The 16,953-nt window shown below is 38.0% G+C and overlaps 1 protein-coding gene across 3 annotated transcripts in view; it reads right to left on the bottom strand.

Moving 5' to 3' along the window:
* cdh24b (cadherin 24, type 2b) overlaps positions 1-16,953 on the bottom strand; it is a 134,640-nt gene that overhangs the window by 15,068 nt on the left and 102,619 nt on the right. For all 3 annotated transcript variants that reach the window (XM_079614427.1, XM_079614426.1, XM_079614425.1), the window contains one exon: positions 12,801-12,982. In XM_079614427.1, the coding sequence (XP_079470553.1) occupies positions 12,801-12,982 (182 nt within the window). The remainder of the gene's footprint in view (positions 1-12,800; positions 12,983-16,953) is intronic.

Here is a 16,953-nt window from a genome sequence, read left to right as displayed (position 1 = left end):
GAGAGAGAGAGAGAGAGAGAGAGAGAGAGAGAGAGAGAGAGAGAGAGAGAGAGAGATGAAATCCCAAAATTCTGTCATTAATTATCCTCATGTCCTTCCAAACATGTCCTTTAAAGACTTTCGTTTATCTTCGGAACACAAATAAAGATCTTAATGAAATCTGAGATTTCCATCATTGACAGTCTACGCAACTACCACTTTGACGGACACAATCGCTTTATATGATGAACAGATTTAATTTAGGCTTTTATGTTTATATATGAATACAAATTGTTGCGTGGACTGTCAATGTAGGAACAGAAATTATGTTCAGATGTCATAAAAAATATCTTCATTTGTGTTCCGAAGATGAATGAAAGTCTTATGGGTTTGGAACGACATGAGGGTGAGTAAATGATGACAGAATTTTTCCTTTTGGGTGAACTAACCCAATAAAATGTGTGAGAACTGAACTTTAATGGCATGATAGACTGAAAGAAAGAAACCCATCTGCTATGATAATACCTATTCAAATTGATATACTTTTGGTGATGTTGTTGCTTGTTTTCGTACATGTTTCTATGAGAGCAATTGCATGACCTGAAAAAGGCTTTTAAATTACATTGGCTACCAGGCGCTGATGTGATAGTAAATAATAAACAAGCCAGTTTGCTGGGTGGCTGTAAAAAAAAATACAATGCTGTTGAAAATGTGGTGCCGATGGATCTTTGACATCAAATTGAAACTTGGAATGAGCAGTAAATAAAAGTAGATCGATCTGACTACTATCAATAAAGCTGTCTACACCGCAAGATAGTGTTGTCGAGTTGCTTCTTACAATAATCCAGGTCCAGGGCATGTCAACACCAACGTCACACCGACAATGACTTTGCTTTTGAACTACAAGCCACTGTATGGTATTCCAAAAACAGCATTATTTGACATTCAATTACGTTTTTTTTTTGTATTATCACAGTCTCTTGAAATGCAATCCTGCTCTTTGATGAGGATGGCCATGCTAATGCAGTAGCTAGGTCCAGCATTTTTTGTATTGTGACGAGTCTTGGGATATGAATCTGGCACTGGGAGGGTTGTGTGGGAAGCTGGCACACCAGGAATGGGTAATGGGCTGATTTTGGCAAGAGTAGCTGGACAGGGGCTGAAGGAAGTCAGAAACGACTGGCTCATTATGACTCTCACTTTTGTCATATATGTTCTCCATTCATCTGCTCATACTAGACACACACACACACACTTTCCCACTCTCTTCTTAATGCAGGACCAAGTTGAGTTTGGAAGAAGTCAGTGGGGCACACAATGTGTTTGGCCTCGGTTTCAGGCTGAAGGACAGACTTAAATGAGCCGAATTAAACCGAGCTGACTGAAGGACATGAGGTCACAATGGACACTTCAAATGTCTGCCACTTTCGGTCTCACCAGAGTTGGACTCTTGATTTTGAGGACTCGCGTAAACATGGTCTGAAACTCATTACTTGGTTTGGCCCGGGTCTCAAAACTACATAAAATGGTCTTGGTTTATAGTCAAGAGACATCAAGAAGTCATTCGTAGAGGTGATAATTACCTCAACTGAAGATCACTGAATTAAACAAAGAATTCGAAAAAGAAAGAAAGGAATACCGGTTTGGAACGGCATGGGGGTGAATAAATGCTCCCTTTACACTGTAAAGCCTGACATGAAATAATAGTATGTTTTAATGGAACAAGATTTTGAACATCTTTATGATGAGAATCATATTTGATACACCTTTTTTTATCATAATGTATGATATAGGAGAAAATATCAAGCTCAAAAACACAAGCATATGCAATTTGGTGAAGTTGTTGATATTTAATGGCCAAAAGGTCAGGTGAATACTGATCGCTTGTAGATTAAATCAATTTGTCACTCTATATCTCCCAATAATATGTCTTAGTAAGATGACATTTAAATGCATAGTTTTATGATCAAAGTTCTTTTATTTTGGGAGCAATGATAATACAACGATAATTAAGAGATGTACAGATACACATTCCTAAAAAGCCTGATCATGTTTGATACTCACGTTTAAACAGGATATTTCAAACAAACAACAAAAAAAGTATTGTTAATCAAGTAAACCTAAGTTGCAATATAACAATTACTTGTGTGTTTAATTGAAATACATATTTCAAAGCGAAAAAGACACATGTACCACGGTCTGGATGTGGACATTTTTAGAATTATACAAAAAGGAATTTACATGTTAAAAAAAGTATAAACAGTCAGTCAGATAGCATAAGACATGTAGTAGATTATGTACAACAGGATTTTCAGCAAAGTTTTGATCATTTTGAGGCCTTAAAACTGTGTGTATCAAATATGTGTAAGATTTATATGATTAATAATGAATTATACTTGCATTAATCTCTCACATTTCTTCTAAAACAGCTTCTGTGAAGGCTTTAGATGTACCATGTCTGCAGGCATTTGCTCCCGTTGCCAGTAAGGTCAGGCACTGATGTCTCGCACACAGTCTGCGTTTCAATTCATCTCAAAGGTGTTCAGCTGGGTTCAGGTCTGGGCTTTGTGCAAGTTAGTAAGGTTCATCCACACGAGACGCAGAACTTATTCTTCACACACTTTGTGCACAGTGACATTCTGGTACAAAAAAGTGTGGCTTCGTGGCTCACTCCAAACTGTTGCCACAAAGTTGGAAGCACACAATTGTCTGTAATGTCATTGTGCTTTAGCATTGAGATTTGTCTGCACTGCAACTATATGTGTGTACAGACTGTACACAGCTCAAAAACTGGGGTCAGCAAGATTTTTGTTTTAAAATAATAATAATTTTAGTATGCATTACATTGATCAAACGAGACAGTAAAGACATTTATTTTTTATGACATTTATTATTATTAAATAAGACATTATTACAACTTTTTTCAACACTGATAATAAAAAATGTTTCTGCATATTCGTGACACTGAATGCTGAAGTAATGATGATGAAAATTCAGCTTTGATCTCAGGAATAAATTACATTTTAAAATATATTAACATATTTAGATTGTTATATTGTGTCTATTTTTACTACATTTCTTATCAAAAAAATTTAGCCTTGGTGAGCATAACAAGACTTCATTCAATAACATTTGAAAAAACCTTACCAACCCCAAACTTTTGAATGGTAGGCACCATTAGGTCCATAACACATTCTGCTATGAATCTATAACCTGAAACAAGAAAGATTAAAGATTAAAAATTGCTCAGCGGGTAGGGGACAGTTGAAGGACACCGATATTGAAATATAAACATGAAAAATAAAAACATAAATAAAGGTGAGAAAGAGCGAAAGAGACCAAAAAAAAAAGGGGGCCGAGAGTCAAACCAAGAGAGTAGAGGAGGGATAAATGGAGAGAAAAGGTTCCTAACAGGATCCCATTAGAGGCCGAGAGAGACAATCTGTCTGAGGAGGAGAGATGTCACTTACACTGTGAGCACACACTCATCACCCCATCCCTTCCTCTCTCACATACTCAATCACTCACTCTCCCTCCATCCTTCTCTCCTTTCCTCTCCCATCACACGCACAACACCCCTCCTAGTGCGCGGCGGTCTGAGAATACACACTCGCGTCTCACTCACGCCTGTTTATAATACCTGGCTGAAAAGACCGGACTGAATTGAATTCACAGGCTGGTTTATGCTAGTTTTACGCTGGTATTGGACTATAATGATTTGTATTTGTTTATTTATAAGATGCTTTTTATCCAAAGTTTAGTTGAGGGTGGAATCTCCTCCTCTCTCTCTTGTTCCACTTTCCAGTTTTTCTTTTAAATGGCTCTCTAGTGAAATAGCAATTATAAGAAATTAATTAGGCTCTCTATATGGTCCACTGTTCAGCTATACTACATTACACTATATTCCATAATACCATATGGCAGATCATATAACTTTTCAAGCATTTGATCTTTGGAGAGATGTGAAATGAGATAGATGGGGTCGGTAAGATGTTTTTTAAATAGGTATTTTATGTTCACCACCACCATTTAACTGATAAAAAATGTGATTTATTCCTCTGATGCCAAAATTTAATTTTCAGCATCATTATTCCAGTCTTCAGTGTCACATGATTTTCCAGAAATCCGCTCAAGAAACATTTTTAATTATTATCAATGTTGAAAATAATTGTGCTGCTTATTATTTTTGTGGAAACAGTGGTTTGCTTTTTTCCCCCCAGGATTATCTAATGAATAGAAATATCAAAAGAACTGCATTTATTGGAAATAAAAATATTTTGTAACATTATGCATGTCTCTACAGTCACTTTAGATCAATGTAATGCATCCCTACAAAATAAAAATATTAATGTATTTAAAAAAAATAAAAAATCTTACTGACCACAAACATGAATGGTAATGTATGCACTGGTATATAGAAACAATATACTATGACAAAGAAAACCTGAAGGTAAAAGTAAGGCTGTAAATATAATCAAATTACTTAATTATTAAACCACCAGTGCTAACCTATATTGCATCACATCAATACATATTTAATAATAAATATAATATTGTACCTCTCTAATAATAAAATGCACCTCTCATAACTAAAGTGCTAAAAACATCATCAACAATAATAATAATAATACATTTTTAGCACAATAAAGCACTACAACACAAAATAGTTATTTATAAAGAAATAAAACACAAAATTGTACATTAAATCACCAAGAGATAAAAGGCTCAGAGAGGGCTAAATTGCTCAACAACAACAAAAACCTATAACTCTGTCTCCATACCATTTCCTGATACAAACAGTAAAGAATGCTTGTGGGTGAGGCCACATCTCACGGTGAAACCCTCCAGGATTATATTTTTGATCTATTCTCTTTGTGAATTCCAAATGTCTCCCTGTTTCTCTTTCTGTGCATACACATGTTGGCTCTGTGCTTATACTCGTCCTCTGCATGTCTTTTGCGTGCGTGAGTGCGTACGTGCGCACGTCCATGCATTGGAAGTCGACAGGCAGTCTTGAATCGGGTTGTCTGCCTGACACCTGATTCACAGCTGCTCTCGCTGTCTCCCTTGTGTTTTAATACGACTCTGGGGCGTTAAGCCCAGATTATCCTTTCAATTCACACACTACATTCTAACAATGTTCTGCTTCCCTTCTCTCGCTCTCTCATTCATTTCGCATGTTCTTAAACCTTACAAACCAGGTTTTATTCAAAATTCCACTTTTGCTTCAATCCTGGTTAAAAAAATTCCATATTTCCAATTCTCTTCCCTCTCACTATAATTCCTTCTCCTGTTCGCCACAGTCCTTCTTCGCACCCTCAATCACGATCTCTTTCTCTCTCTCTCTGAAGATTAACACAATCTCTCCACTCGGAGAGAAAACAAACACAGATAATCCGGACAGCACCACAGGTTGATGACTCTGGATTAGCTCCGCGGTTAAATTGAGAATGTATGGAAATAAATAACAGAGGGAGGACAGATTTACAGCATCCCCAGATGTTTCTGAAACTCAACAGACAACGGCATTAACAACCCAGAGGTCACGAGTTTGATTCTCAGGGAACACGCCGTGTCTAGATATAATATTGAGCTTAAGTGATGCATGCACTGCATAATGCTTGAATCCAGTCTGTCCAGGCAGAAATAATGATTATTTGTTGTTGTTTTATTGTGTTTGTAAGGTGTCATTGAGTGTCATGTAAGGTGCCTATAAATACATGTATAATTAATGTATAATAATAATAATAAGTTGTCAAATCAATGAATGTACAAGATTTGAACCTGCAATCTTCTATTCTGCATCACAAATGAACAGGAAATCCACGGATGTCCACGGATCTATGTGCATCCCAGCTTCCTATTAATTTGCAACCGCAAGAAAATGTCAATCACTCTGCTCAAACCTCTCAAATCATGTTGTACCACTAGGTGGCACTGTTGGAAAGCTGTCTCGGACTTGTTACAAAAAGGTGGTTAATGCTACTTTAACATTAGTCACACACAGAGTCACTTTAAGGACAGGTTGAACAACACTGCCACAAGAGATCACAGATGTGGATCTATTGCCGGCATATTAAATATTCAAATGTACACAGACCTCTTCCATTAAAGCCCTGTGTAGCTAATGCAGCTCTCTCACACACAAACTCAAACGCACAAACACAGACTTCCAGCAATCTGCATACGCTTAATCAGAGCATGCCACCCACCAGCCCACACAAACACACACGCGCCGTTCTGTCTGGATAATTATGACTCTGAAAATTCACTTTGTGTTGATTAGTCTAAGAACAGTGAATAATGCTGTGTAATGCCAGCGCGAGGACAAGGTGTTAAACGAATAAGTTCACCCAAAGATTAAAATTCTGTCATAATTTACTCCCCCTCATGCCGTTCCAAAGCTGTGTGACTTGAGACATTCTTCGGTGGAATACACAAAATGTAATTTATTCTGAAGAAAGTCCTAAAGTGGCCACTGTAAAAGCCAATGTGATTTTGGTGAATGCGAAAGTTCCAAAATGATCACAAAAAAGCACATAAAAGTACAACAAAAGTGCTCCATACGACTTAATCCATCTCTTCTGAAGCATATGCTATAGTTTTGTTTGAGGAACAGACTGAAATTTTAGTCATTGGCAGAAATAGCAACATGTCATTCAAGATTCACAGACCATCTTGACACGTTTTATTACTCTCGACACTCATTAATGAGAAATGTAGCAATGTCCGATTAAATTAATACAATAAAGCTAAATATAAATTCAGAAGAAGATTAATATACCAACGTAAAGCATTTCAAACATAATAGTAGGCTATGACTTTCTATTAAGCTGTGTATTGTGAAAAGCGCTATACAAATACATTTGATTTGACAAACTTTTCAGTGAATCGGTTGATCCAGTTCACAAAACGGGCCTGGATGATTCATTCACGAATTGGGCCGATTCTCCAGTTCAACTCACTAATTATCTGGTCAGTGTGGTCAAGCTTTCTGGAGTGGAAGATTGTAGTGAGGAGTGAATAATTATTTAAATGTCGATCTACTTGTTATGCAAAGCTACCAGAAGACTTGGAATATAGCACACAAATGGTACGAGCAACTTTTATGATACTTTTATGCTGATTTGTGCCATTTTTCAAGCTTTCACATCTCCCATTCGTTGTAATTGCATGCAAAAAGGATCGACCAGTAAATTATTCAAAATTTCTCCTTTTGTGTTGCATGGAAGAAAAGTCAAATGGGGTTTGGAAAAACTTAAAGGTGAATAACTGATAAAAGAGTTGAGAACTGAACCTTTAAATGCTCACTAAACTCATATCCAGACGCATATAGAGTGGACTCACCTCCTCAAAACTGAAACCTATAGATTTACACTTTGTTCCTTTCCTTAATCCTCAACTCAAGGCATGTTTTCTCAAGGACAAAGAGTTTTTGCACTGTTTGAGAATCAATGAATTTCTAGCCGTGCTCCACACGGTTTTTGAAGCGCAGAAATGACCACAGCGCATAACTAACATCCCCCAGGGGAGAGAGAGGGAGCGAGGGAAAATCTGCAGAGAGAAACCCAGCACTGCCTGCACACCGTGGAGATGAGTGAGCGAGCGAGGGAGGGAAAGAGAGAGCGAGAGAGAGGTCGCAGTGCAGCTTTACATGGAAACAGTTTCTCCTCAGACAGGCAGGCATGACCTAGCTTACCAAAAAGGGCCCTGACTGACCCATTCACACACTAAGCCTTAGGCTTTGTCCTCTTTATCCGCACATCAGAGATCTCTTCTTTTATCTGCAAGAAGCTTCTTTCTTTAGTACCTTTCATTTTTATAACGTGCTCCATTTTTTGTCATAACATAGTTTGTAATTCAGGGCAGTATTAACAGAGGGTGGAAAGGTCATGTGTAAATGAGGATGGTCTGTATGTGTGAAATAAAGAAAGGTTTTGTAATTGTCTCGGTCAAAAAGATCAGCTTAGACCAGTTCATGCTGGTTTAGCAGGTTGATCTTATAAGGAATATACATGTCTTTCCAAATGCGTATGACTTCTTTTGTAACTTCTGAATGCAAATGAAGATATGCTGCAGATGTCCAAGATATTCTTTTTTATATGAATATGACTGCAGACTTGGACTGTCCATCTCCAAATAATGACAATAAGTACCATCAAAACTCTCCATATGATATTTGACATCACTGATTAATGCACGTCAGTCGACAATCATCATTGGTGTCAAGCGATATTCGAATTGAAAGTGATTTGAGAGCTAAAAGAGTTTTTTTTCTCATTTGAACTTCAGTTAGGACAGTTATGACTTCAGAAGATTTTAAAGAATTCAGTGACTGCTTTTATGTCTTTTTGTCATTTTTGGAGCACAACGACCCTAGAGCTCATTCATTTTTTATTAAAAAGAGCAGCTTAGACATTCGTCAAAATATCTTCCTGTTTCATGGACAAAAGAAAGTCAAACAGGTTTGAGAGGAGCAACTTTAGTTCAACCCAAAATGAAACTTCTGTCATCATTTACTCACCGAACTATGCCTTTAAGCTGCATATGGTCATCTACTGTATACATCAACGGATGTATTATATGAGGTTGTTTGTATGCGCATGTACGTGTATGTTTGTATGGTACGTGTGTCTCCTCTAAGCAAAAAGCGACCACGCTCTAAGCTCTGTGGGTTCCTGAGAGGTCATGGCGGGCATTGTGATGACAGAAATTGCTCCTATTGGAAACACTTTCCTCCCTGGGGCGAGCTCTTCCTCTCTGTGCGCTGCTTTCTTTTCTTTTCACTATCTCTCTCTCTCTCCTTCGGTCTCAAAGAAATCTTCAACTTCAGTCTTTCTGATATGGAGCGAAATAAACAAGAGGCAGGCATGACGTTCGGCTGTTCTGAATGAGATAGGCAGGTGGCCAAACTAGAGCGGGGTCCTGTAAACACAAACACAAACACGACAAATAATGTTCAGCAGGTTTTTTTATTTTTGTTTAATGGGCCGGAAACCAAAGGGGAGCTTAGTGCTAATTTTACGCTTTGTTTATTCTAATTCTATTAGAGTGGTATCTTTCATGTTTTCTATTAGTTGCGCGTGGGTTCTCCGGCTAAATCCCTTTTAACCTCTTCAATCTTTGTCTTCAGATACTCCCACCTGCATATCCTCACTCATTGTTCTCTTTCTCGGTCTTTGTCTTGTTCTTCATCTCCATCATTTCGTCTTGCAGCGCAGCCAGGAGTCCTGGCCAGAATTCCGAGCCCTAATGGACAATGGAACCGTCTCTGTGTGGTTTTGACAGGACTATTAGAGAGAACTGTAACACGGCAGCAATTTTAGAAAATATGATTGGGCGAATAAAGCATCAGTGCAGTGGAGGATGAAGTAGGAATTCAAGGAGAGACATGGGAGGAGTTCATTTGTTTACCCATAATTCCCCTTTTTCATTTCCTCCTTCACTAAGCATTAGAAGAGTGAAGCATTCCCTCTTTTGCTTTCTAGTACTCTCTCACTTTCTTTCCCAGATGAACTCTTTATTCCTTCAAGGTGGTTCTTTCAAAGCTTAGACGATTTACAGGAATACTTCACCCAACAATTTAAATTCTGTCATAAGTTACTCACCCTTTCGTTCTTCTGCAGAACATAAAAGAAGATAAATATCAGTGTTTTTGCCTATTCAACGGAAGTCAATGGGCTCCAATGTTGTTTGGTTTCCAACGCTTTCCAAAATATCTTCTTTTGTGTTCAGCATTGGAGATAAATGGATACAGGTATTGGAACATGAGGCTTTGGAACTATCCCTTTATTGAATTACTCAATATTTAATTTTAGTATCATTGGGGGGGCGGGGGGTTGGGGTTTAGGGAAGGGCTAACGTATTACAAGTAATGCGAGTTACGTAATAAGATTACTTTTTTCAAGTAACTAATAAAGAAACACATTACTTTTAAATTTACAAAAAATAGTATTTGCTCCTTTATCACCTATATGGTACATGAACCCCTGTAAAGTTTAGTCTGCAATCCAACTTATTTTTCAACATGTAAGTAAGATGTTTTCTGTGAATGTCCGAGACTTCCGATTTATTAGCCGCTATAGGGAAATAACAGAGTGCAGTAAACTTTAAAACTGTCTGTTCTACAAACCAGCGTGTTTATAATTAAGACACTACATTAAAATAATATGGTAATAAATACCAGTTTGCAATATCAAGCAGCATAACAAGCTGTTTTGTAAAGCTAAAAATAACTGGAAGCGAATGACACCGGAAGTCAGACATTAAAATTACAAATAGCCTGTGGAAAATAAGGTGGATACTGTAGTTCTGCATCCTAAACCAGGAAATTTGAAAAGGGTCCATTTGCACTTAGTTTAAATAGACACAGTCTTTAAATTTTCAGTTAGTTACTCTATGTGCGCCTTTAAAATAAAATAACCGTCCTATCAAAAAAAAACTGAAATGTGCAAGGCTTCACATATCATTCAGTATGCCTAGCAACTTTAGCCGCTTTTCCACCGTCGGGCCGAGCGGTTCTTAGAGCGGTAAGGAATGGCTCCAGTTGAGGCAGGTACTGCACTGCAAATTCTAACTTTACATTTTTATCTTTAATACTGTCTGCCCTAGTGTATGTCTTACTTCCACGTCTCTGTATCTCTCTATATACTGTCTCCTCTCTCTGGCCACTCGTTTTATCTCCCTGCTCCTTTCTGTCGCTTTCCTCTTTCCAGTTTTCCCTTATCGCAGTAACACATCCCTGGCCTAAAATCCCTCCCAGGCTCACCTGCAGCCAAAGCCTTTTTTAACACCGACTTCCCCACACCTGCCAGGACTGTCACAGTGGCAAACACCCTCACTTTATTCACACACACACACACACACACACACACACACACACACACACACACACACACACACACACACACACACACACACACACACACACACACACACACACACACACACACACACACACGCATGATCGCAGTACAGTCGACCTGAGGTACACACAAATGAATCCAGGAAGCTGGATTGGCATCAATAAAACTGTGCTGGCTTTTCCCAGTGTCTGATCACAGATCCAGATCTGAACAGAGCATACACACAATCGCCCGGCCACCCAGCAGCTTGGAAATGGCGCTTCAAGCATTTTAACTGTAATAGGCAACATGAAGTGCACATCACTGCAAAACCTGATTAGTTGAGATTATTTTGTATGTAAAATGAGCCTGTTGATTCCATTAAAGGAACAGTTTGATTCTGTCATCTTTTACTTAGGGTCATGTTGTTCCTGTAAGCAGTTATATTTGCAGTAAAAAAAAAAAAAAAAAAAATGCCACAGCTGTTAAAAAAAAAGACAATTCTTTTATATATATATGTAGTCCAAACAACTTGTTTCCAAGTCTTCTGAACAGAAGAGCAGGCATAATTTAACTAATAATCTTCTATATTTAGGTTCAAAAGTGTTGTTACTTAAATAACAAAAAAAGCATATATATAAATATTTAATTTATGTAAATAAATGCATTATAGTATAACATGGTAAAGCTATGTATTGCATGTTAAATGCATTAAGGTGATGGAAATAGTGTTTTTGCATAAGCAATGGCATGCTTTGACTATTTGTGACTCACATACTGTATGAGGGAAGCAACATCTATATTTCTTACAAATAATCCAACTCAGAAGTGTTTAACCTCACATTCAGCCAGAACACAGGCAGATATTTAGAGCCTGGCACCAAGATTATCTATGAATAAGACTTACATTTTGTTCTGTTCCTTTCACAAACCTAACATAGTTTCGGTATATATTGATTTAATGCATGAGCCACTTTTATGGTGTTTTTTCTTGTCTTTGTGTTGTCCTGTTTGGAGCTTGACAGTCCCTGGTGACTATGAACTGTCACTGTATGACAAGAGCTTCTGTAAAAAACTTCTACTTTTGAGTTCTATGAAGAGAAAAAAATACAGCATGTGTGTCTGGAATGACATGAGGGTTAGTAAACAATGACAGAATTTACATTTTTGAGCAAACTATTCCTTCAATTTACTAATGTATCATGTGGTATTTCAGGTGATGCGAAGATGCCCTCAGGCGAACAGTGCCACTCAGAATCTCTATCAGGGAATGAGTGCAGTCTCATGGGGCTCCTGCGTGTGGCATGCACCACACGGCATGTCAGCGTAAATCACACTCTTCTCTCTGATCGGTGTCTCGCGCACACATACGAATGCGAGAGGCAGCACAGACTGCGATGGGGCTGATTCAACATTGACTCACATCGCCTATACAGCACCGACTCTCATTTTGGCCTTTTGTTGAGGGTTTTTTTCTCACGACACCTGGCAGAATGAGTAACCTGCCCCTCCACCACCGGAGCATCATGTGCTCTATGAGGCGTCTTCTGATCTCTACCCACCTTCTATGAACCCATGCCCACACACACACACATACACATACACTTTTCCCTGCTGAAAAGACCAGCGTAGATGGTTACCAGAATGCACCGTGTTTTGGATGCAGGTCAACGCTATTGTGCTGCTGTTCCCACAAGGCTTCTTAACTAGCTTAGCCAGCAAGACTTTTCTTGTTCAGCCTGCCTCAAAGAGAAAGACCATGCTGGTCGACAACCTTCACTACTGTAGCCATATTTAGCTGACAGCCAGCAGCTGAGTTTGTGTCCAACATATTTTCTATGTGAATTTTTGGATATTGCCTTAAAAAAAAAAAACCCAGCACCAAATCAGCAACAAACTGGAAATTCATGCTGGCTTCAGATGGGCTTTTCAGCAAGGTTTTCTCCCTTCCACATATGTCCTGTGCATTCTTCCCACCTTGTTCAGAATGATCACGGCCTCTTGGTTGGCTCCGGTGATGTTGAAGGTGTCCCCTGACTCTCCGTCCAGGATGGTGTACTCCAGCTTGGCATTGTCTCCCAAGTCAGCATCTGTTGCTGAGATGCGACCCACCTCTGCCCCTGGGACGGCCAACTCTGACACAGAGAACAGCCAGGAACCTGAGATGGGGAAAAAGTTTTGGACAAAAAGACGGGATGAGAAGTAAGACATGGACAATCATTTAGCATCCTCACACATCATATCAATTTGATTTACGAAAAGGAAGGATCTAAGATTAACAAAGGTGAATAAAAGGTTTGTGTTAGTTAATGCTTTAACTATAGCAAATAGAGACCTTATCGTAAAGTGTTACCAATAATTTTAATTAAAACATGCTGTTAGCAAAATATGACAGGAAAAAAAAATCACAACGCAAGATATTAATGCACTAACATTGTTTATTGAAGAAGAAAATTCAATTCTGATGTTCTTATTGCTTTGCGAGTGGGTTACTTAATGCATCCAAAGCATACATACTGTATAAGATTAATTAGATATGTACACCAAATAACTGTAAAATGACAACTTGCATCTGCACAAAATGATGCAAAAGTGTGTAATGTTTTTTTTTTTGTTTTTTTTGGAGCTCCAGTCAATAAAATGTTTGAATATTTGGTTGAATTTTGCACTTTGTTGTCAACTAAAATGTTCATTTCATCACCTAAAATTAGATGCCATTTTAGTCACTATAAAGGCCCGTTCACACAAAGTACGATAACTATAAATATAACTAACAATAACAATATAAGCGTCCACACCAACGCACGTATATATACTGTATGTGAAAGTGTTGAGATTTATTACAGCAGTCAGAAAAGAGAACGATGTCAAATCTGACAAAAATAATGAATATCACAGGACAAAAATTTACTAAATGTAAAATAAAAATTTTTAAAAGACAAAACCTAGTTCACACTGCCGCAGACAACAAGCAACATTTCAAACACAAAGACAGAATGTGATAAAACAATGATAGGATTTTATTGTGACATGTATATACTGAGAAAAGTCAAGAAGGAAGGAAGTATAAAGAAGAGTGATGGTCTAAAACATGATATCTGCCTTCATCAGAGTTGTATATATAGTGAACATTAGTTCCAAACGTCACAACCCGGGACATTACACAGTATATCTCCATTAGACACCTTGTATCCGTGACACAACAAAACAACAGCCTGTGATGAAAGTCAAAGGTAATAACCATATCCGTATGTCAACCAACTGCACCTATGTGCAGGAATATAACACCAGCCTTTCAAATCACTCCCTCAGTAGTGTGCATCAGTTCTGCATTTGAAGGGCTTTGAATTTCAGCACAGACTGACATGTAGTTGATGTCCTGCTGTTCTTCGATGAGGGAGAGGTGCCTGATGGGGAAAAAGTCTACGATACAACAAGTGTGTGAGGATTCGTCTACAGAGTGGCCACCGTGTCATTGCTCGGACTTCAAAACGCTCTGTCACTTCTGTCAAGCAAATGCACGAAATTCCACTTAGAAGATGTCGTCTGCGATTCGGCACACTTGAGGCAAAATCGAGGAGAGCTGTTCGCATTAGGATTTAAGGATTTGGCACAACAGGAAGTCAAATACACATAAATGAATGCTCAAGGATGTGCACTTAAAAGACAAGTAAAAGACAAGATGCTAAGACAATGAAACATTTATATATATATTTATGTTTCAGGGGAATTTTTTCTCAGTTTTAAAAACAGCATTTACTTTACTGTTAATTTTGATCTATTTATTTATTGGCTAGCTCCCAAACTTTTGAACTTTGGTGTAGGCTATATAATACAAAATTAGCCACTTTTATAATTCTCCACTTACATTTTAGTAACTTATTTATTGTTTAAAAGAAAACATGTTGGATGGAAATACCAAGATACAAACAGAATTGTAAAAATTCATACAAAATGTATATGCACTGTTAAGGTGGACATCATAAATTCATTTTTATTAAAAATGTTCAACTACAATAGCAAATTCATAGATGCATGTCAAAAAAAAAAAGTTGTCACAGAATAATCTTTCAGTGTGACTCTTTTGGCGTAAGTCGACATACGCAGTTATTATAGGCGATAAAGTTTTAAATATGGATATTTTTCTAACACGAACGCATCGCTTTGAAGGCCTTTATTAACCCGTCAGAGCCGTGTGGAGCACTTTTATCATGGATGGATAGGGTCTGATGGACTTCCAAAAAAAATACCCATTGACTCCCATTATAAAGGTTGAATATAACTGATTGTATTCGTCTGAAAGAAGAATGTCATATTCAGGGTGAGAATCATGGGCTAATTTTAATTTTTGGGTGAACTATCCCTTTAATACATTTGTCTGTCTATGTAGTAGAAAGCTGCAATCGGTTTTAAATCGGTGCTAAACATGTCTAGAGAAAATAGATGTAAAAAAAGCTGTAGAGTTCCCTTTTGCCAAAAGGGTAATGAAACAAAATCGTTTGTCTTTTTACATGCCTTAACACTGGACAAACTTACTTCAAACAAGCAAACACACAATGACAGCTATACCTGTCACCTCGTAAATCACAAATCAGGACAGAAGAATAGCAGGGAAGCAAACGGATGCTCATCTTTTTCCGAAGCAGCTTTAGTCGGCCAATCACACAGCATGAAGGGATGAGATCAATGTTCTGTGACTTCGAGATATAGCACTCCCCACTGGGTCACTGTAATTGTGTTCAGAAGGGACAAGCGAAGTGCCACCGCAGCGCCTGCTCGATCTCACTTCAAAAGCACCACCTTTACTCTCGGCCTCACCTCTGCAATGAGAGAGCCTGCTAGTCTGATTCTTTTAATTCATTAAAAGCCACTCTAATGGGGCTGGGCTTCCCAGGGACAGAGAAGGGATTGGCTGGTATGAGTCAGCCCAGCGCCCAATGGGAGATTAAGAGGAGAGTTTTTAGAGCTTTTCAATGATAGGCAGATGGAGTTAATTAGCAGGTCTGTGGATGAATGCAGGTTCAGCTCAGTAAATAACATGGACAATTACCTCAGGTCCACTGAGCGAGATGTGTGAGACTCAGTGTGGGCAAGACTGCATGTGGGCAAGCAAAAAATAGATTTTGAAAAGAAACCGATTTAAATGGTACAAAGAGTTTTCGATGGATGAATAGATACAGAGGACTGTTTTGTTTGTAAATGAGGGGAAAACAGCTTGATTCAAAGATGTAGCGATTACAGAGCAGAATAGAAATGCAAAGGAAATGCTAGAAGGGAGAACAGGCAGGAGACAAAAAGAAAGTAAAGTTAAGAGAGAGTGAGAGAAGGAAAAGAGAAAATAAGAGGTCTTATCTATGGATGAGGCTTTACAGTATGTTGCCGTTGAAATGAGACCTCTGAGATGGGAGAGTCATTAAAAAAGTGTCTAGCTGGCTAAAGCTCAAGCGCTGGTTGAAAATTAGATGGAATAAAATCTGCATCCTTTTAAGACGTCCATCACTGTGGCACTTATGGAGGCAGGGTGTAAAATGAAGGATGTGGGGAGAGAATTGTCCCAAAGCATCCCGCCTCAGTATCAGATGCCCTGTCCCTTTACCGCTCTGCAGATCAACTCTACTGGTAGATGTCATAGTTGCACCATCTGGATCCTCCCATAGGGTAACAACGAGGGACCATGAGAAGTGGTGAACAGTATATTCAGGCCGATATAAAGCAGAAATATATCGCACAATTTAAATATAATACTTGCACAATATAAGAGCAAAACTTCATATTTTATAATAATAATTCGTTACATTTATATAGCGCTTTATCTGAGACCTCAAAGCGCTTTACATAGAAGGGGGGAATCTCCTCAACCACCACCAATGGCTGGTATGGTATATTTATATTAAAAAATATTTATACATAATACAAAAATAAGTTAGTCATTTTTAACTTGATAAAAAAAAACTGTAAAAAAAATATTGATTTACTTATATATGTCTATAGACGTCCATATATAAGTTTCCTAAACAAATCGACCATAATCAGGCCAAATAAAAAAAGTTTCCGACACTAACCACACAAACTGAAAAGTTAAATTTAAAAAAAGAAAAGAAAAAAAGTACATTTATTAGCCATGCCGATA

This window comes from Phoxinus phoxinus, assembly GCF_949152265.1.
Source record: "Phoxinus phoxinus genome assembly, chromosome: 5".
NCBI classification, from domain to species: Eukaryota; Metazoa; Chordata; class Actinopteri; order Cypriniformes; family Leuciscidae; genus Phoxinus; species Phoxinus phoxinus.
The sequence above is the reverse complement of the archived record's forward strand: the minus strand, read 5'-3'. Positions and strand labels throughout refer to the sequence as shown.